Raw genomic sequence first — 21,118 nt, forward strand, 5'->3', positions numbered from 1 at the left:
GTAACCTACTTTGTTCCAAAAAGCGCCCTCATTATTTGGGTAGTTATGGCACCTTTCTGACCTTGGGGCACAATGCCTAATAGTAGGACCACTTGTTCAAAGGACCCGCACAGCGTGGTGACGATTGGCAATAGCGATCCAATCCCATGTGAAGAGCCTCTACCGCTCCTGAAAGCCCGCGCGCAACTACAGCTCACCAGGTTTTCAGTTCTGCCCGCCCCACTCCGCTTCCACATCCCGATGATGTGAACCAAAGAATCGATTTCCCCAGGCTGGCTGTGCCAGTAGCAGCCGAGCAGGGTGGGGCCAGGAGGACCGGGGAGACACGTGTACAGGCAGCCTAGGCGGAAGTGACCGCGGGAGCCGTGGACGGGGCTGCCTGCTGCTGCTGCTGCAGCTGTGGTGCCTTATGGAAGTGGATTGGGGGCTTAAGAGGGGCACCTTAGTAAGTTGTCTTTTCTCTCGTTCTACCTCCCCTTTTCCTCATCGGGGCCCGCGGCAAGGCCTAGGGAGAAGAGAAGTGCCCGGGATTCCCGAGAGCCTGGCTGGGCTGTCATTGAGGAGAGTGGCATGGGGAGGGCAGCCTGAAACTGACAGGTGTGTGTTAGAGGAGGGGGACAGAGTCACCACCTGCCTGTCTAGGCCCCCTCCCCCAGCGTGCCCCGGGGGAGAGCTTATCCCGGACGCTTCCCATTCATTGTCCCCCAAACTCCCTGCTCCGTGCTGTGTGACCCCTGTGACCCTGGGAGCCAGTGCTGGGGGAGTTGTCTGGCACTCTCTGGTCTTTCTCATCACCCCTTCACGGGGTCCTCAGCTTCCCCCTTGGTGTTAGGGAGATTTTTCTTATATCCTTTTTTTTCAAATCCAAATCATCTTACTCGATTTTGTTCGAAATAGGGAATGTGTTGTTGCTCCACGGGGCTAAGGAGCAGAAGACATTTTTATGGGGAGATATAAATAGTGATGATGAAATAATAGTAATACTATTAAACAAATAATAACAACAATAATAAATAGCTAACATGTTTGTAGTACATTGAGATTTGCAAAGCACTTTCCATATATTCTCTCATTTGGTCCTCACATAGAGAACAGACCTCAAAACACAAGTTTTTCTTCTTTCTCTGCCCTTTTCCCCAGTTCCCCCACTCCATGAACACTTTTGAAATGCAGCAACAGGTGAAACAGTGAGAAATCTTGCATGTAACAAAGAACAAACACCTCATGTGCCAATATAACACAGTGTGTCTGTTGTTTGCTGGGAGTGGGATGTTGTTTTTGGCTTTTCAAAGAGTTTCTGAGTGGGTGGAGAAAAATCTTCTTTCCAGCTAATTAATAAAGTTTTATGATATTAATAACCAGCTTATGAGTAAGTCTGAGCCTTGTTGCATAAGATGCTTTAGATATGATATGGCATTACACACCATGTACCTCAGTGTTACTAAAGCCACCCACTCTGTTTTTTTATTATTTTTTTAAGGATTTCATTTCGTCCTTGTCAATATCTCAGTGGAGGGGCCTGTTTCCAACCTCTCACTTCTGGGGACACTGGTGGTCCTCTGTTTGAAATAGTACAGAATTGGCACTAGGAGGAAATAGTAGATGTGAGTGGCAGATGGGAAACAAGGCTCTATTAGCATTGAAAGGGAAAAGGGCCAAGCCCCTGGAGACATTACCCTCTAGGGGTATCTTTCTCATTTCCAACCCCAGGCTGTTGAGGTAGGTGATGGCTACCTAACTTGTCTGTCCAACAGGATGATGATGAGGAGTTTAAGAGAAGTGGTGATTGCTGTGGCCCCAGATGATAGGCACACCCTCTTATAGCCAGCTTCTTACCAGCCACTCCTCCAAATACATTTGGCCTTTGGCTTGTATGCATTGTAAATATTTATATTATTTGTATAATTATGAAAAAGCATAAATAGTACTGAATTATTCTACCAATCATTGTCTGTCCTGGATAGTCTGAAGTCTGAAGCAGGCATAGTTTGTGTACTAAGTGCCTGGGACTTCCTAAAGCCCTGTCCAGGACTCTGGGGGTGAAGGGTAGCTATACCATCAGCCTCTCCTCCAGCCACGGCAGAGGAGCATTGAGAAAAGGTCTAAGGTACCTTTTTCCTGTCCCTTGCAAGGCAGTAACATTTTTTTGACTGAGTGTTATTACTTGTCTGCCACCTTCTTCTACTCTTCTGGCTGATAATTTCCCATCACCCCTTTCTCTTCCTATGTTACCTAATCCCCTGCCACGTAGGAAACAAACCATCCCCAGCTCCCATTCTACTCAGCCCTATTGCACTCATCTTGTCTACTTCCACTGTACACCACTGGAATTTTTATCATAGTGAACAGGTTTACCTTCATTCTGAACCTCTTTCTCTCCTACTATCCTTCACTGAGACTTTCTGCCTCCCCTCCACCATGATTCTTATTCATCCTCTTCAGTATTGACTGAATCTTCATTCATACCCCAGACACAGCCTGGGGAGGAGGTGAGGCTCTTTGCCATTTCTAGTTTCCTTTTTACTTCAGTGCTCAGCTACCTCTTTCCTTTGATGTTCATTCACTTACTTTTCCCCACATAACCAGGTAACTTTGGCTGTTGTGTATGGTCTCTAGACCTTCTCCCTCCTTCTGCAAGGGGCTCAGTACCTTGCTCACTGTCTTCTCAGCTCCTGCCTTTATACTAGTGGACTATACCATCAATATTGATGCCCTGTTAGACTCTCTTACTTCCCAGTTCCTCAGGCTCTTTAAAACCTATCACCTCCCTCTTCATTCTGTCTTAGTCACACATTAAGATGATCACCACAACTTGGATCTCACTATCACCAAGTCTCCCAACATTTCTCTTTCTGAACAAAGCCAGAGTTCATAGAGGTCATTCCATCTCTGCCTATTCCTCACTCCTCCTAAACCTCTTCTTTGCCCTCATCCAACCCCCAGTCTCTCTATACCAGAGTACTTTCTCAGACCATTCCCACTTCTCCAACTGCACTTTTCTTACTTTTTAAGCTTGACCCTACAGTTAGCTAGTCTGGCTCTGGAACTCCTTGGTCTCTTGTTCTGTCCCAGCTCCTCCCTCACCATACCTCAGCTTTAGATGATTTAACCATACTCCTCTTTTCCTACATATAGATTGTTGAACAGAGCTAGAGAAGTGATACAACTGTGTCAACTGGTACATTATAAATTCATGTTATCCAGCTTCAGCTGGGCTCTATGATGTAAGGTAGGCTTATAATTATTATTATGTTATTATATATCTGTTTTCTTTTATTATTATCTCATTATTATATTTTATCTATTATTATTTTCTCTAATTGATGCCATCTTTCAGGATTCGTTGCTTTTCCAAGCTTTCTTTTTTCTTTCCATACTTTCTGCTTCCTTCTCTTTCAGATGATATCATTGCCATTTAATTTACTGAGAAAACTGAAACCATTCAACATAAGCTCCCCTTTTCTTCTCCTCCACCTCTCTTTCTCTTTCTTTTTTTCTCTCTCTCTCTCTCCTTATCTTTTGTCATAAGGATCAATATTGTGTATTGGTTCTAAGGCAGAAGAATGGTAAGAGTTAGGCAATGGGGGTTAAGTGACTTGCTCAGGGTCACACAACTAGGAAGTATCTGAGGGAAGATTTGAACCTAGGACCTCCCATCTCTAGACCTTTTTCTCCACTGGGCCACTTAGCAACCCCCTTCTCTTTCTGTTCATCTCAGATTCCTTTGACATCATTCCCTGATCTCTCCTTCTTTCCATGACGCTTGACAGTGAATTGATCCTTGTACTTGCCAAATTCATTTTCTCTACCTATCTTTGAAACCCTCTTCTCTTCTCCAGGAACTTGCAAGTTCAGTTAGCTCCCCCCTAACTTCTCCCTGTCTATTGGTTTCTTCCATACCTTCCTATGTATGATATATGTTTGATATTCAAGTTTTCATTTAAAATTTTTTTTCTTTAGACCCTATCGTCTACCCTCATTAGCTATCGCCCAATATATCTACTCCCTTTTTTTGATCAAACTAGAAAAAGCTGTCTACGCTCATTGTATTGTACTGTCTATGCTTTGTCACACTTCTCAACCCCTTGCATTCTGGCTTTTGAACTCATCACTCATCTGAAACTGCGCTCTCCAAGATGATCAACAATCTCTTTTTTTGTTTTTGTTTCAGTACGTTACCCCATCCCTCTCCTCCCCATGCCATAGAAAGCATCATCCAAAAAAAAACATTTATATATAAATGATGACTTTCATGTTTTTGTTTATCAGTACTTTCTCTAGAGGTGGACATTCATAAGTTTTTCTTCAAATATTATTTCTGAAGCTGTATATGATGTTCTCTGGGTTCTACTTGTTTCATATATTCATAATATATGTAGGTCTTCAACAATCACTTAATTACCAAATCAGATGGTCTTTTCATAGTCCTCACCCTTCTTGATTTGTCTGCTGCATATTATTTATTGATTACTCGGTCCTCCTGGATATCGGTGCCCCCTTCCATCCCCTGGGGATCTTGTGACGCTACTCTCTCTTGGTTTTTCTACCCGCATGACCACTTCTTCAGTGGGTATTCATTTGTGTTCTGCCCACCTCAAAGAATCCTTCTCTTCTTCCTTTGAGACAGAGCTCAGACCTCACCTTGTGTGTGGAGCTATTCCCAGCTCCCTCTGCCTAACTGCCAGTGCCCCAAACTCTCTTGCATTTATTTCTATTATTTCTCTCTATAAACATATTCTATCTGTACTTATTAGGCCCAATAATAATAACAATGCACACTCTTTGGGAGTAAGGATTATTTCTTTGTATTAGCATCTTCAGTGCCCAGTACAGTATGGCAAGTCAAGTGAGCCCATGAACTGTGGGCTAGGTACTGGGCTACAGGCTGGGGGTACAAAGAAAGGTGCCCGCCTCCCACCTGGCCCCTGCCCTTAAGGGACTCTTAGTCTTAGAGCTTGTGAGAAATAATTATAATAAATGCCTGGAGGGCAGGTAGTGTCTCCTGTCTTTCTTTGTATCCTCAGCATTTAATAGGGTTTCTGGCACACAGTTGGCACTTAATAAATGTTTATTTATTATTGGTTGATTAAAGACTGATTGATTGGACAAAGGCAGAAACAAATGGATCATTGACATAGTGATCCAAAGGGTTAAGAAACTTCCCCACTTATTTTATTTATTAAAATCTTTAACTTTTGTCAGTATCTCTTTTAAGCCAGAGGAGTAGCAGGGGCCAGGCCAGTGATGGTGAACCGTTTGGAGATGGAGTGCAGGTCCCGCTCCCCCCACCCTCCCCAATGCAATGCCACACCCTCCCATCTCAGAGGAAGCTCTCCCATTGGCTGCTGGGCTGAGGAGAGGGGGGAAGTGAAGAATGTCCTCAGGTAGATGGAGAGGGGAACAGCTTCACCCTGAGTTCCTCTGGCTTTCTAGTAACAAACTCTGGTGGGCAACTGCAGGTGTGCCCACAGAGAGGACTCTGTGTACCCTTTTTGGCACCTGTGCCAGAGGTTCACCATTACTGGGGTAGGCAATGGGGGTTAAGTGACTTGCCCAGGGTCACACTGTTGGGAAGTGCCTGAGGCCAGATTTGAAACCTAGACTTCCCATCTCCAGGCCTGGCTCTTTACCCACTGAGCCGCCTAGCTGCCCCCTTTTCGCTTTTACATGGCCTGGGTAAAGAATGCATTTGTTTTTACTTAACCTATTTGATCTGATCATCATTCCCCCCACTACTTCATTTTGATTCTCCTGCTCTGGTTTCTTTCCCAGGTGGCTGGCCTCACTGGGGATCAGGGCAGTGCTGTGGCTCAGGCTGCACCCCCCCAGGTGCTTTTCAGTTTCCTTCAGTTTCCTTCCTGCTAGGTCAGTGATGGGCAACCTTTTGAGCTTGGTGTGTCAAAATTTGCCAAAAACTGAGTATAACTCCAGTTGTGTGTCACTTTGAGAAAAAAAAAGCCACCATAATTTCGTGATATTTATAGTTTAAATAACAAAAATGTGTAATTGTAATACATAACCGTATTTAATAAACCAAAATAGGTAAATTAATATAGGTAGAATTGTCATCTATAGTGCACAGTGTCTACACTACACTACAGCAAATGTTTCATCCCCGGCATGTAGCCCCATCCTTCTCTGTATGCAGCCGCGTGTCATAAAAAATGGCTATGTGTGACACGCGTGTCATGGGTTTGCCATCACCAAGCTAGGTGCTGTAGCACACAGAGTGCAGGGCCTGCCGTCAGTAAGCTCCGATTTCAAATCCAGCTTCAGATTGGGGCATATCCCTTCAGTCAGTTAGCTTCGCTTTCCTGTGGGGCAGTGGGGATAATGATAGCACCTCCCTCCCTGGGGTTGAGAGCCTGAAGGAGACCCCAGTGGGGGTGGACAGGCTGGAGGGAGGAGCGGAGCCTCCCAGCTGCTGTGGCCTGCAGGGCTGAGGGGAAGCCTGTGGGCTGGCCCAGGGATACGGGATATTTGTACATTACCAGACAGGCCTTTTAAATAAACATGGTTCTCCCCTCTGTAATTTTCCAAAGCTGGGGAGCAGCCACCCAGGGAGTTTGGCCACTTGGCCTTTTCCAAGTAAGAGTTTTAGAGCCTGGAAATACTGGAGAAGGTCCTCTGAGCAGAGATGGATGGATACTATTTTCTTTTTTTTTCTTGTGCAAGAGACTTCCTGTCTTTAAGCAGCTGGTGGCCCAGGCTAGAGGCAGGAGAACGTTTCCTAGCTCTGTGTCTCTGGGCAAGTCACTTAACCTCAGTGTGCCTCAGTTTCTTCAACTGTAAAATGGGAGTAATGGGGGCCCCTAACTCCCAGCTGTTAGGACAAAATCAGGTTGTGAAGTGCTTAGCTTGTAGCAGGCACTTAAATGTTGATGCCTTCCTTTGTTCATTGGTGCCTTCCTTCCTCATTGCCTCCCATTTACAGGGTATGAGGCTTGTTTGCATTTTATCTCCCCCAATTCAAGGTGGAGCCCTTCTGGGGCAGGGACTATCTTTTGCCTTCTTTCTAGCCAGGCACATAGTAAGTGCTTAAGAGGTATTTTTTGATGTTGAGTGGGCTGGTGTGCCTGGACTTTAACACTATTGAACTAATTGGGAGTTAGATCAATCTGAAGTGTCAGGGACTGGTTTGACCGATTTGTGGGTCCTTGGGGTGGGGGAGGGACTGGTGATTCTTCCTTTTGTCCAGTTGTAGTCTTTTCTAGAGTCTCAGTTTTAAAATACTCATTTAAACGAGAACACTTTGGAAACCTTGGAAGGAAAGAAAATAAATACTTTTTAATTGAATAAAAAAACCACAAAAAATCCTCTTATCTTAGAATCAATACGGTGTATTGGTTTTAAGGGTGAAGACCAGTAAGGGTTAGGCAATAGGGGTTAAATGACTTGCCCAGGGTCACACTGTTAGGAAGTATCTGAGGCCAGACTTGAACCTAGGAGGACTGGCCTCTTGATCCACTTCACTGCTCTGCTGGGGGGGAAAATTATTTATATATATATATACACACACACATATATATATATATATATATCTATCTGTCTTTCAGCCTCATGGAAATGTCATTTAATAATATATCATTTCCTATGAAATATTCTTTATATATCTGATGGCAGCCATTAGGCTTACCAGTCAGCCAATTAAGGGGCCAGGCACTGTCCTAAGCACTCGGGTTACAAAGAAGGGCAAAAGACAATTCCTGTTCTCAAGGAGCTCACTGCCTTCTCTTTTTAACCTTTCCTCTGGTCCTATTTCCTGCCTCTTGATAGATTTTAGAGGCAGCCTGGCCTTCTAGATATAGGCTTGAAGTCAGGAAAACATGAATTCAGGCGTGACTGTAGGCAAACCTTGCTGGAAAGATGGGGATGATAATAGTGCCCGGCTTTCAGGGCTGTGAGGGCTCACTGAGAGTGGGAGAATGAATCCTGGAAGTTTTGGAAACTTTAAGTGCTACATGCATGTCAGGGATTTATAATTCATCGCCTTTTGTGTACTTCTTGGGACTTCCCAGTTTCTTCTCTGTGTTTCTGCCAGTTTTTGGTCATTTGAGGTCTCCTGGGAATAGAGGTGAAGCAATTGTGTCTGGATTTGATGCTAAATAAAGGCTTGTTGATGGATTGTTCCTTATATCCAGGGGACTGTGGTTTCCTAGAATGGGCCTGAGACACAATTTGGGGGCCTTCTGGGCTTTGGGACTTGCACACCTCTTATCTCTGTTCCTGGGGAAGGCTGAGGTGGCTGGATCTCTTGAGTTCTGAAGCTCTTACTACGGCACCAAGGTGGTGAGCCCGGGGCAGGAGAGGGCCATGGGGCAGCTTAAGAAGGGCTGTGAAGACAGAGTTGTTAAAGCTTTTGAAAAATATTGAGATTAGGACTGTGAGTGTCTAGTTTTAAAACAAACAAAGACAAAAGTGAAAGCAAAACAAAAGCAAAACAACTAAAACCAAATCTATTCTGCCTCTATGACTAAGCTAGCCAAGGGGCAGTATTAAATGAGAATGTAAAGATGACTGTGTCTCTTAGAACTTGGCCTGGTGCCCTGGAAGCTTTGAGAGTTTTCAGTAAAAGTTGATGGTTGCACTGTCTGATATTTTTCCCTCCACTACACACAGGGGTTTTCAGTATGATCCAAGGCTACAGTCCTGTGTTCCAAGCCTTGCTGGGGACCGTCTTCACCTGGGGTCTGACAGCAGCTGGGGCAGCCCTGGTTTTCATCTTCACACATGGACAGGTAAGAGTTCATTCAGCCCCATGATAATACCTCTTAACTAAGCTCCAAATTTTCATGATTTTTCCTGATTTTGTTGAGGGCAATGAAGTTTTTACAGATATCTTAAAAGAAAAAATCCACAGGGGCTGCAGGTAGCACAGTGAATAGAGCTCCAGGCCTGAAGTCAAGAAGACCTGGCAGCCCTTGCCACTCTTCTGTTTTAGAATTGATACTAAGAAGGTTAAAGTTTTTAAAAGAAAGAGAGAGAGATAAAGAGAGATGAAAGATAGGAGAGATAAAAGAAAGAAAAAAGGGGAGATGAATGAATGAAAGAGAAGGAAAGAGAAAAAGAAATGAAAGAGGAGAAAGGTAAAAGAGAGAAAAGAAAGAAAAGAGAGAAAGAGAGAGAGAGAGAGAGAAAGAGATGATGCTGCTGGATGGAGGGTCGGACTTGGCATGAGGAAGACCTGAGTTTTTTAGCTTGCCTCCCTGCCCAAGTGACTTAATTTTCCTCACTTCTCTTTTGTCATTTGTAAAAAGTTAACTTCATAAGGTTGTTGTAAGGAACAAATGAGATAATGTCTATAAAAGTGTCTTGAAAACTTTAATGTGAAATGTCAGTGCCAGTTATTATTACTTTTCCGTAGGCTAAGAGAACACGTGGCAGTCAGTCATCCACAGCCTCCAGATGTTGTCTCCCTCTTCCCACTCCACACCAGTGCCCATGGAAACCCAATTCAAAAGATGTGGGGAGAGTGTACCGTGGTTCATTAAACCTGCTGCTTCTTCATTTCTACTAGATCCTGCCCAATTTTTTTCAGGCTCCTAGCATGCAGTGGTTTATATGATTGCAGTTAAGCATTTTCTCTTCTCCTTTTCTGTCCTCTGTATGTCTAGTTTCTTTGATTCTCTTTTGGGAAGAACTGGCACATACACCCTTGAAAAGCTGATCTCCTCCTTCCCTCCCCTTAATGCTCTTAGTCTGCAAGTTCCTAGAGATTATCATTGTGATGGGTGCCACGCACCTCATTGTTTGGCACAGCTGCCTTACAAATTGCAAGAGAGGAAATTGAATGAGTGATTTAAGTTTTATTTAAACATACCATGAGAGGGATCTGAAAACTAAAATACACCTGGGAAGTTGGCAAATTAGGTACTCTTTGTGTTAGGAGGATTGGAGATTAGTGAAGCAAATATTTATCTCATAGATAAGACTTCTTGAAGCTCAGAACAGAAGAGTCACAGCATATTAACTCACAAGTAAACATGCACAAGAAGAAACAATAGAGGTTAAAATAGAATATAATCTTTTTGTGCCTCAGTTTATCCAGCCTTACAGATGGGGATGATGATATCTGTACTACTTATTTTCATAGGGCTAGAACCTAGCCCAGACTCAGATGATTTTAAAAACATTGTTTATGACTTTCTTGTTCCATGAAATTTATTTCCAAATATATCCCTCCCTCTGTCATATAGCCACTCACAAAAAAAATTAAAATTTGTGTTTTGCCTATTTAATATGAGCATTTTATTTTTCTTTTTTTCTAATGGGAGAGGAGGTAGGAGGGAGAGAGATTTTTGTTAATTGAAAAAATTAGTTAAATTTAAAAGAAGAAAGAATGGAAAAAAAATAGAGTTCAGCAAAACCAGCCAACATGCCAACACACCTAAGAGTATATGCAATAGTTAATGCTCATAATCTGACATTTCTGCAATGAAGAAAGGAAGATGTATTTTTGACAACTCTACTCTGGTTCTTTCTATTTATTGCAGTCATTGTGTATGTTGTTTCTTGGTTCTGCTTGCTTCATTTCTGCACCAGTTTGTATCTTCTCATGCTTTTTGGAATTCTTCATCTTTGTTATTTCTTACAACTTGGTAACATTCTTTTATATTAACATATTACAATCGGTTTAGCTATTTTCTAGTTCCTTGGCACCTACTTTGCTAACTGTGTTGCTGTGAATCTTTTACATAGGACTTTTATAGGACTTTTCTCCTTGTCTTTACCCTCTTTCAGGGTTTATGCCTACCTGGCAGATCTCTGAGTCAAAGGGAATAGACAAGTTAGAAATTTTAAATGGCATAATTCTGCTTTCTAGAATGATTGGTGGATCAGTTCATAGCAATACCAAAAGCATATTCTATAGCGTAAAGGGGAAAATTATGGTTGGACTGAATATTCAAGAATTTGGTTGCCAGGAATTAAGTACTTTATTCCAGATGAAAGACTCAAGTCAGAATGACTTTTATGGTAGTAGAGTGAAAGCAAGAGAAATGAGAGAGAGAGAGATAATTACTCTGGTCTGGTCCAGAGGTCCAAACCAGGCAGGGCTTCAGAGGCCCCAGCTAAGGGGGGGAGGGCACAGAGGTTAATTAAACAAGGCTTCTAGCCATGAAACCTCCTCCAAGATGAGAGACTTCTTCGGAGGTTAGTGCCTCCCAAAAAGCCAAGGAAAGGGAGTCAGCCTTTCTTTCACTCACCCCGTGACAATCCAAAAGGAAGCAATCTGAGGTCTCAAACCCAAGCTCCTCCAAGGCCAAGTTTAAAGGGCAAAATCCCCCTCACAGGAAGTTATCACCATATTTAACAGATAGTTCTTTGCATTACTTCCTGTGTCCATTTTTGATTTGTCAGTCGCTAGCTCCTGTGGGTCATAGACCTACCTTCCCTTCCCCCACCACTTAATACTTTTTTTCATAGTAATGCAAATAGACGTTTACTTAAAATAGAAATGCAAGATAAATAACAAGAAAATTACAATTAATAGCAAACACCCTCATCACCCCTTTTCTAAAATTCCCTCCTTCATCACACAGCTGGAGCTGTATACAAGTTGTTTATAACCAGGTGTTAAAAAATCAACATTGGAAGCAGCCTATCTGCCTGGTTGCCTTTCTGTCTACTTGGGGCCAACAGCGAAAGTCTTGGTTTCTGGGCACCCCCACCACTTAATTCTTAAGTGGGTTGGGGTCAATACATTCCTGGTGGCTAAAGTCTAAAGAATAAATAGGGGAGAGAGAATTCCACCTTCACAACAGCTTCTCCAATATTGATGATTTCCATTATTTGTCATTTTTGTGTCATATATGATTTTTTTTTGATTTGCCTTTTTCATATTAGTGATTTGGGGAATATTTTCATACAGTTGTTGATAGTTTGTAATTCTTTTGACAACTATATATATTTGTTAACTACTTATTGATTGGAAAATGGCTATTAGTTGCATTTTGTGTTCATTATTTCTATATTTTGGATTTTAGACCCTTCTTGTAGGTGTTTGATGGAAATATTTTTTCTCAATTGACTGTTTTTCTTCTTGTCCTAATTGTATTGATTTTTTTTAGCTCAAAAACTTTTCAGTTTCATGTAATTAAAATGATATTAAGCTTTTTTTGTGATCTTTATTCCTTGTTTGGTTAAGAATTCTCTCCTAGTCATAATTGTAAAAAGTGTCCAATGTTATTCTCTTGTAATTTTTTTATGGTATGACCTTTTATAAGCAGGTTGCATATTCCTTTTGACCTTATTGTGATATTTGGTTTAAGATGCTGGTCTAAGCTTATTTTTTGCCAAATTGCTTTACAGTTTTCCAAATATTTCCTGCCAAATAGAGTCTTCTTCCTTAAATAGTTGATATTCTTTGATTTAATTTTGACTTTGTTTCTGTTCTTGCTTATCTAGTCTATTCCATTGATCTATTTTCTTTATTTTTTTTAACCAGTACAAGATAGTTTCACTTTTTTCTTTTTTTACTCTAGATGATTACTGCTTTATAATATAATTTCAGGTCTGGATGTATCCTTTCCCCTGTAATTCCTACTGAAAAAAATTTTCCCCTTGCTATTCTAGCTATTTTATTCCTCTGAATGAAATTTCATATATTAAAAAAAATACTATTTTAAAGTACCCCTGTTGGTAGTTTGGTATAGTGCTAATGTAAATTAATTTAGGCACTATCATCATTTTTTATTATATTGATTGCCCAACTATGAGTAATCAGTGTCTCTAATTATGTGTCATTCTTTAAAGTAATAGTATGTCGGGTTTCCTACTACACAAGTGTTCCTTTCAGACGCCACTGAAGCTCTTGCTTTTCTAGCCATGCTTTCCTAATGCTGGGCCAGAGATAAAGAAAGAGGAGCCCAGCAAGGCCAGAGGCAGCTTGGCCAGTGGCCTGAAAAGTGGAGCTGCTTCCTTGGTCAGAAGCCCTTTGCTCATCCTTTTGGAGAGGTGCTATTCTTGTCAGGTTGTGAATGGAGGACAGTGGGATGATTCCACCTACAGACTTGATGGTGTCTCTTATGAGCATAGCTGATTTAACCTGTTGGTGTGGAAATACTACTAACGAGGTCACAAATTCTTCCCTTCTGTGAGTCAGTTGTTTTTGTACTGAGAGAAATTCTGTTCTGTAGTCAAAATGGTGTACTTAACCTAGGTTAACCCCCTTCTAGAGGCTAGTCACCAGGGAGACCTGGCAAGAGAGTATGCTTGGGTCAGTGCAAATCTACTTCCATGTGGGGGGGGGGACACAGCTTTGAGCTCAAGTCCCAGGGATGAATGAGTCTGGGTAGCTTGGAGTCAGTAAGACCAGGGTTCTGATTCTGCTCCTTACCAGCCCTTTGGTCTTGGGCAAGTGACTTAGATTTGATACCATTTAACTTTCTCATCTGTAGAAAGAAGATGAAAATAACATTTATCTCCCTAGGTTATTGCAAGGATCAAATAAAATCACTTATATAAATTAGTTCACAAACCTTAATGCATATATAAATGTGAGCTGTTGGGATTATTGCATGAGTCCCAAATAGAATTACCAGCGGCTGGCATGATGCTTTGCAAATAGCATGTATTTAAGAAATATTTGTTGAACAGAATGGAATTAAATGGGGATTTAGTATTGTCATTTTTCAACTCAAGGGATGGAATCCATTTTGTGTTGTTTCCTTGGTGAATCAAGTCATGCAAGCACTGGGGAGAGAAGCTTTCCTCTTGTTTTTAGAACCTGTAAGAAGATTTAACCTGGTCTTTGAGGGGGATTAAAAAAAAAAAGTCACTCGGACTCTTTTTTTATTTGTGTGGTCTTATGACGACTTGTACTTTTTAAAAAAAACCGTTTCGCACGTGTGATATCTTCTTGTTTCCTTAAACTGAAGCATCTTATTTTCATTTACAGAGACAGATCTTAGATGGAAGCCTTGGATTTGCTGCAGGGGTAAGTAGAATCTATTCGGGGAGATGTGAATTGGGACACATTTAATTTATGAAAATTCTCTGCTCTGGGCATTACTAGTTTCTGTCCCTATGTGACTGAAATGCTTTTTTTTTTTTTTTAAACCCTTACCTTCCGTCTTGGAGTCAATACTGTGTATTGGCTCCAAGGCAGAAGAGTGGTAAGGGTAGGCAGTGGGGGTCAAGTGACTTGCCCAGGGTCACACAGCTGGGAAGTGTCTGAGGCCAGATTTGAACCCAGGACCTCCCATCTCTAGGCCTGACTCTCAATCCACTGAGCTACCCAGCTGCCCCCCTGAAATGCTTTTTTGAGTGGATGGCTACTTGAGCTATGTTAATTCCTTATGTTAGTGCATTTAGAACTTTGCTTCCTGTCCCATAATCATTTCTTAGTGGGAGTGAGTATGGTGGTAACTGTTAGGTGACATTAACCTCTGTTTCTTTTCTTTATTTGGCTCCAAGGCAGAAGAGTGGTCAGGGCTGGGCAATGGGGGTTAAGTGACTTGCCCAGGGTCATACAGCTAGGATGTGTCAGAGGCCAGATTTGATTCCAGGTCCTCCCATCTCTGGGCCTGAATCTTAATCCACTGAGTTATCCAGCTGCCCCCTCCACTTAACCACTGTTTCAAAGACTCCTGTGGGATGTCTGGATGCAAGGGGTCATCTGATTCATCCTCATGCTCCTGCTGAGAAGCAGGAATGGTGCCATATACACTAGTGTCTTTTCCCAGTTTTGGTCAAGTTTTATTGTTTTTGGATAGAGGTCATTTTCCATGCAAAGCATAGACCTGGTATGTCAATTTTTTCACATGACATCATAGATTAGAGTGAGTCTCTGGACATAAAAGTAGAAGTTATTTCATGAAATGAGTCACCAAACCAATACATCACTGGGTCATTTTAACTATAGTGTCTAAAATATTATTGTCTTTGGTCTTTGAAGTGGCCATTGTAGAAATACTTTTTTCCTTTCAGTAATATTTTATTATTTCCCTTTTACATGTAAAAACAATTTTTGGCATTTCTTTTGTAATATTTTGAGTTTCAAATTTTCTCTCTCCTTTCCCTCTTCCCTGAGACAATAAGCAACTTGAAACTCTTATACATGTAGTATTGTACAAAATATATTTCCATATTTTTGTCATGTTGTAGGAAAAGGAACATATTTAATAAAATAATGAAGAAAATAAAGTGAATCATGGTATACTTCAATCTGAATTCAGACTCCATAAGTTGCTCCTCTGAAGGTGGATGGCATTCTTCATTGGGAGTCCTTTGGGATTGTCTTGGATCATTGTGTTGCTGAGCATATCTAAATTAAATCAGAATTGTTCACCATACAGTTTTGCTGTTACTGTGTACAATGTTCTCCTGTTGCTGCTCATTTCATTCTGGATCAGTTCATTTCATGGAAGTCTTTCCAGGTTTTTCTGTAAACTTCCTGCTCATCATTTCTTCTAGCACAATAGTATTTCATTATAATTTGTTCAGCCATTGCCCAATTGATGGGCATCCCTTCAATGTCCAGTTCTTTGCTACCACAAAAAGAGCCACTATAAATATTTTTGTACAAATGGATCCTTTTCCCTAATAAAGAGACTCTAAGAGTTACAGGCATGAGTCTTTGTGAGGCACTAACCTTTCCACCACTGGCTTTGAGTGAGTGCTTTTTATGGTGACCCCTGAGTAAAAGATCCTGTGGAAGGGGAATTACCTCCAAGGCTTCCAAACCATCAAATTGCTGAGCTAGTGGAATCCAGTAGTGGAATGCCAGTGGGCCCAGGCTGGAAATAGATTGTTGCAAAGGCTTATTTGAGGGAAGCTGAGCGGACCAGAATTTTCTGCTGTAACCATTCCTACTTGGAGAAATTTGCATCTTCTATGACAAGCCTTTTTTTTTTTTTTTTTTTTTTTTTTTTTAATCCTGGGACTCCATTCTAGGAGCATAGGGCTACAACCAGTAGGCAATGGGTCACACAGTCGCTCAGGGTCACCCAGCTGGGAAGTGTCTGAGCCTGGACTTGAACCTAGGACCTTTCGTCTCTAGGCCTGGCTCTCAATCCACTGAGCTAGCCCAGCTGCCCCTACTTTAGGTTGCAGTTTCTTTAGCAGATGTAGTTTTTACGGGGTGGGGTTGCTAGCCCCATGCCCAATCCTCCTCCTTTTTCATCCGGGCTAGGGACAGTCCTTGGCCCAGGAGTGGTAAGGGTGGGCAATAGGGGTCAAGTGACTTGCCCAAGGTCACACAGCTGGAAGTGTCCGAGGCTGGACTTGAACCTAGGACCTCCAGTCTCTAGGCCTGGCTCTCAATCCACTGAGCCACCCAGCTGCCTAATATTTGTCAAATATATGACATATTTGTCAGTGTGGTGGGTAGGTAGAGAGCAGGGCAGTATTAGATTCAGGAAATCCTGGGTTCAGCTCTTGTCTGACACTGGGCAACTAGGTGGTGTCCTATAGGGAGTTAGACTTGGGAATCAGGCAGTCCTAGGCCTCTCCTAAAGATGAATTGTTAATATGCAGCTGTGGAAGAAGAATCCATTCTGGGAGTTCCCTGCATAGATAAAATCACAGATCTAGACCAAAAAAGCATGACAAATCCAGTAGACAGAAATGGTTGGCTGTAGATCTGTAGATATCTGTTTATCAGATGACCTTTGAATAGGTCAAATTGAATAGATTTGAAGCAATGTATGACATTTATAAGGTCAGTTTTAATGTTTTGTTGTTGGATTGCATAATGTTGACAAATGAATTTCAGGGAACTTTTAGTGCCTTTCTAGAGCCTTGAGTAGTAGCCATTTAATAAATAATTACTGAACTAAATTGAATAATCTTTTAAGGCATTTGATTGTGGGCCCACATTGTAGTAAGTTTAACTTTTGTCAGAAATAACTATTACAATGTTTGCAGAGTTAAAAAAATTAAAAAAATGAATTTAAATAAAATTAACAAAAATCAATTTTCTTTGCTTCTTACTGTCCCCTTTTGAAAAACAAGAAAAACAAACCCTTGTAACAAAATAATCAACAAACATATATTAAGCACCCTACTATGCGTCAGGCCCTGTGCTAAGCACTGGGAATGCAAAGAAAGTTCAAAATAACTCCTGCCCAATTCCTGAGTGAATGAGAAGAAAGGAAATTGAGATAACTATTGTAGATGATTTTTCCCTCTTTAAGAATTTGCTAACTGCTCTTTCCAAAGTTACCAATGATCACTTCATTGTGAAAGATTTTATTGCTGTTTTCTTAGCAGCTCCTGATATAGACACTGCCTCCATTGACACAGATAGGTAACTTAAGTTGTTGAGAGAGTTGTCTTGGGACACCAATAGGTTAAATGACAAGGTCTCACATCCAGTATTGTCAGGGAGGCTCAACTCTTTCCTCAACTGAGATCAGCTTTCCATCTGCAACATTACCCTTTCTCTTTATCCTATATATTTTGGGCCAAATAAGTGGAATTTTATAATAGCAATATCATTTAAAAAATGTATGATCAGCAATGATACATGTAAAACTCAGTGGAATTGTGTGTTGGCTAAGGGGGGTTAGGAGGGTTTTGGGGAGAGGGAAAGAACATGAAATATGTAACTATGGGAAAATATTCAAAATAAAAAAAATGTATGATCAGAAAAGGAGTTGGCATGCTTTGTAACAGAGAGATGCAGTTATCTCTGCATTGGTATCCCCAAAATTTCAAAAGACTCACTGGAAGAATTATGGGATGAAACTGGCAAGAATCCCTCAAGATGAGAAGGTTTTGACCTATTCATTATTGGTGGGAAGTAGTCACTTTGATAAGAAAAGAAATACTTTGAAATGTGGTAATTATCCAGTGGCAGATTATTGACTGTTTCCTTTGGAAATTTGATTGTTTGGGACAGATGACTTGGGATTTTTTTCAGTCTTGAAAATTTTTAATCCAATTATAGTATTTAGAGCTGTATGATACCTTAGAGATCAACTAGTCTAGACCAATCCTGGTTTTACAGAGGAGGAAACTGAAGTTTAGAAAAGGAATGTGACTTGCCTTTGTGATGGGATTAGATTTGTTTGGTTTGGCTTCTGAGGATAGCATAAGGAGCAAAGTCTGGAAGTTGAAAGGAAAGAGATTGTAGAATAGCACATGGAAGGATTACCTGATAATCAGAACCTTTCAAAAATGTAATGCATTGGCAGATAGGGAGATCTCCTTTACTAGTGGTGTGTGTGTGTGTGTTGTGTGTGTGTTTGTGTTCTAATGCTTTCTTGAAAAATGTTTTTTTATTATTATGAACATGAACATTTCCTTCTATAAAGAACAAAAAAAGAGAGGACTATATGTAGCACCATAAATTTCTATTGTGTACAACTTTTAAAAAAAGAATGTATATTAAATATAAGTTGGTAGTTCTGACACTGCCATGCTTGTCTATGACTTCTTCAGAATTATCTTTCCATTTTCATTCGTGTATTTTAAAAATGTTTCACTGACCCTCTTCTTTGTTATCTTTTTTTTTTTTTGTATCTCTTATCACTGTCACTCCATACGTTCTCCTATAACTACTTTCCCTTGCTCCCTTCTCCTTCATCCCTTGAAACAAATCAATATACTCAAGCAAAACCAATCCACAATTGGCCATGTTTGAAAATGTCTGTCTCATACACCTGCCTGGCAGGAGGTAGGCATGTGATTAATCTTCAGTCTTCTGGAGTGATGATTGATAACTATATTGACCAAAGCCCTGAAGTCTTTCAGGGTTGTTTTCCTTTACATTATCATGGTTTTTGTTCAGGCAATTGGCGGTCAACAGGTATTGATTAAGTACATGCTTCTTTACAACCTTTCTGCTTACCATCTTTACCAGAAGTCTTTTTCATCTTCAAGTGGAGACTGAGGACTACTTGTAGGAGAGGTTGTAGATTAGGGGATTCAGGCTTAAGGCATCAGAGGTATCAGATGATTGCCAAAGTTTCTCTCTTTTCTGGGTTTCTATGATTCAGTGATTTCCATGTTCTCTCTGGTGAACAATTGTCCAAAATTGGTGCAAACCAGTTAAGAAATTGACTCCCTCAGGGTAATGAAGACTTTTCTGGTGGCTTTCATAGATAGAGCGATATAGTAAAATCTTTAATTCTGTCTAGTAATTACAACTGTAGTGTAGTGGATGGAGGACTGGCCTTGGAACCATGAAGACTTGGTTTCCAATTCTGCTTTTTTTTTTTTTTAAATCTTTATCTTCTGACAGTAGCAATTCTAAGACAGAAGAGTGGCAAGAGCTAGGCAATCAGAGCACTCTATCCACTATGCTGTGCCATCCTGGAGAAGCCACTTAACTGCTTAGCCACAAAAGGCGCTCTCTAAGGCTCTAAGTTACAAATGTCTCAGTAGAGGGAGTTTCCATGCTGGGAATTCCCCATATCAGTGAAATTTCAGTGATACCCAACCTCCTTCACTCCACACTGGAACCCATTAAGAGAAACTTGCGTTAATTAGGAGTTTTTGGCTTTTACTTATAAGCCAAATATTTCCTAATTAGAAGGTAGGTTTTTGGTTCTGATTCTAGTAGAGACTCCTAAAAACCTACTGTTGTGCCTCAGTTAGGCTTCTAACTGTTCAGGCTACACAATAGGTCATCCCAGAACCAAGTTTCATTTTCTCCCAGTATAACTAATCTGAATTCTTTACACTGTTATTTAGAGAATTCTTCCCTTTTCCTTTTTAAAATTACCTTGTGTGATTGTTTACTGTGGATTAAACTTCAGGCTGAGTGTGACAAAAGACATGTTTCTAAGACAACTATATTAATGCCACCCTTCCACCACTTTGTCTGTTGAATTCCTTTCCCTTTTTTAAAACTTAGAAATTAAAAAAAATTTAATTTAATTTAATTTTTTACCTAAAATTCTTTAATTAATTTAGAATATTTTTTCATGGTTACATGATTCGTGTTCTTTCTCTCCCCTCCTCCCAACCCCCTCCCATAGCCAATGAGTAATTCCACTGGGTTTTACATGTGTCATTGATCAAGACCTATTTCCATATTATTAGTATTTGTATTAAGGTGATCATTAGAGTCTACATCCCCAATCAACCCATGTGATCAAGCAGTTGTTTTTCTTCTGTGTTTCTACTCCCACAGTTCTTTCTCTGGATATGGATAGTGTTCTTTCTCATAAGTCCCTCAGAAATGTCTTGGATCATTGCATTGCTGCTAGTAGAGAATCTGTCCATTACATTTGATTGTGCCATAGAGTATCTGTCACTGTATATAAGGTTCTCCTGATTCTGTTCCTTTCCCTTTTAATCAATTCCTGAGGTCATTCCAGTTCATATGGAATTCCTCCAGTTCATTATTTCTTTTAGCTCAATAGTATTCCATCACCAACAGATACCACAATTTGTATAGCCATTCCCCAATTGAAGGGCATCCCCTTATTTTCCAGCTTTTTACCACCACAAAGAGCACGGCTATAAATATTTTTGTACAAGTCTTTTTCCTTATTATCTCTTTGGAGTATAAATGCAGCAGTGGTATGGCTGGATCAAAGGCCTTGCCCTTCTTTTAGAATACAGCTCAGATGCCTCCATCTCTTAAACTCTTCTCATCCTAGCTGGACAGTAATGAGCTGCCTCTCTGCATTGTAGTATCCACCTTCAGGAATGTTCTTATCATGTAACATAACCCATTGGATTCATTGTGTAGGTGTCTTTTCCCCATCTAGACTGTCAGTTCTCTGATGGCAGAAACCACATCTTACTTAAACTTGTACCTCTGCCAGCAATCTTGTTCTGCACTCAGGAGGTAATTGTTTTTTGGTTTATTGATATTTGAATGTATGAGGCACCTTTAAGGTGTGAGGTGAGCAGCTTAGGACAATTCAGAAAAACATAAATGATCAGATTTCCCTTTCTAGTTGACTTCTAGCCAATACATTTTTTTTAAAGGAAGGAGGCCCTCAGGGTGCCGAGTGCTAGTCTTCATGCTTCCGATGTCTTTTAGTTCATTTAACCAAGTTAAAAGCTATTAATGACAGGTAAAAGTGAAGAAGCTGTCAGTCACTTAGTCCCCCTGCTGAATTCTGAAGGTTTAAATTCCAGAGGCCTCCTCTTCTGTCTGGTTCTTGGAGCCTGATTGACATAAGGACACAAATCTGAGGAAGTTTAAACATGACTAATT

At 40.8% G+C, this 21,118-nt stretch overlaps 1 protein-coding gene across 2 annotated transcripts in view; it reads left to right on the forward strand.

Moving 5' to 3' along the window:
- The first annotated feature begins 367 nt into the window (after positions 1-367).
- Positions 368-21,118, forward strand: part of SLC39A11 (solute carrier family 39 member 11) — a 538,533-nt gene continuing 517,782 nt past the window's right edge. Inside the window, exons 1-3 of one of the 2 annotated variants that reach the window (XM_044676317.1) lie at positions 368-445; positions 8,620-8,738; positions 13,898-13,936. In XM_044676317.1, coding sequence (XP_044532252.1) covers positions 8,631-8,738; positions 13,898-13,936 — 147 coding nt within the window. In that variant the 5' untranslated portion in view covers positions 368-445; positions 8,620-8,630. Of the gene's footprint in view, positions 446-8,615; positions 8,739-13,897; positions 13,937-21,118 lie in introns of those variants that run through there. The other variant, XM_044676318.1, reaches the window with a different exon arrangement.

Source organism: Gracilinanus agilis, chromosome 4, assembly GCF_016433145.1.
Source record: "Gracilinanus agilis isolate LMUSP501 chromosome 4, AgileGrace, whole genome shotgun sequence".
NCBI classification, from domain to species: domain Eukaryota; kingdom Metazoa; phylum Chordata; class Mammalia; order Didelphimorphia; family Didelphidae; genus Gracilinanus; species Gracilinanus agilis.